General features: G+C 31.9%; 1 protein-coding gene across 1 annotated transcript in view; it reads left to right on the top strand.

Annotated features, from left to right (window-relative positions):
- LOC104772798 overlaps positions 1 to 187 on the top strand; it is a 4,332-nt gene extending 4,145 nt beyond the window's left edge. The window contains exon 12 of the mRNA XM_019241945.1: positions 174 to 187. Coding sequence (XP_019097490.1) covers positions 174 to 187 — 14 coding nt within the window. The remainder of the gene's footprint in view (positions 1 to 173) is intronic.

The following is a 210-nucleotide window of genomic DNA, read 5'->3' as shown; positions in this document are numbered from 1 at the left end:
CTGACTTAAAAGTATGAAACTCAAAACTGTGCTTGACTGCATACATCACCCTTACTTTTGTATTGCAATGTATTTTAAATGGTTCTAACATCAATTATATTATATTTGCAGAATTACAAAATGACTAGGATAATGGAAGTTTGCATCTTGCTGGTATATGAACGTGATCGCAGGAATGGTGCTTTAGATTATTGCATCAAGAACAATATT

Source organism: Camelina sativa, chromosome 20, assembly GCF_000633955.1.
Source record: "Camelina sativa cultivar DH55 chromosome 20, Cs, whole genome shotgun sequence".
Lineage (NCBI taxonomy): Eukaryota > Viridiplantae > Streptophyta > Magnoliopsida > Brassicales > Brassicaceae > Camelina > Camelina sativa.
Note: the sequence above shows the minus strand (reverse complement) of the source record. Positions and strands in the feature narration are given on the sequence as shown.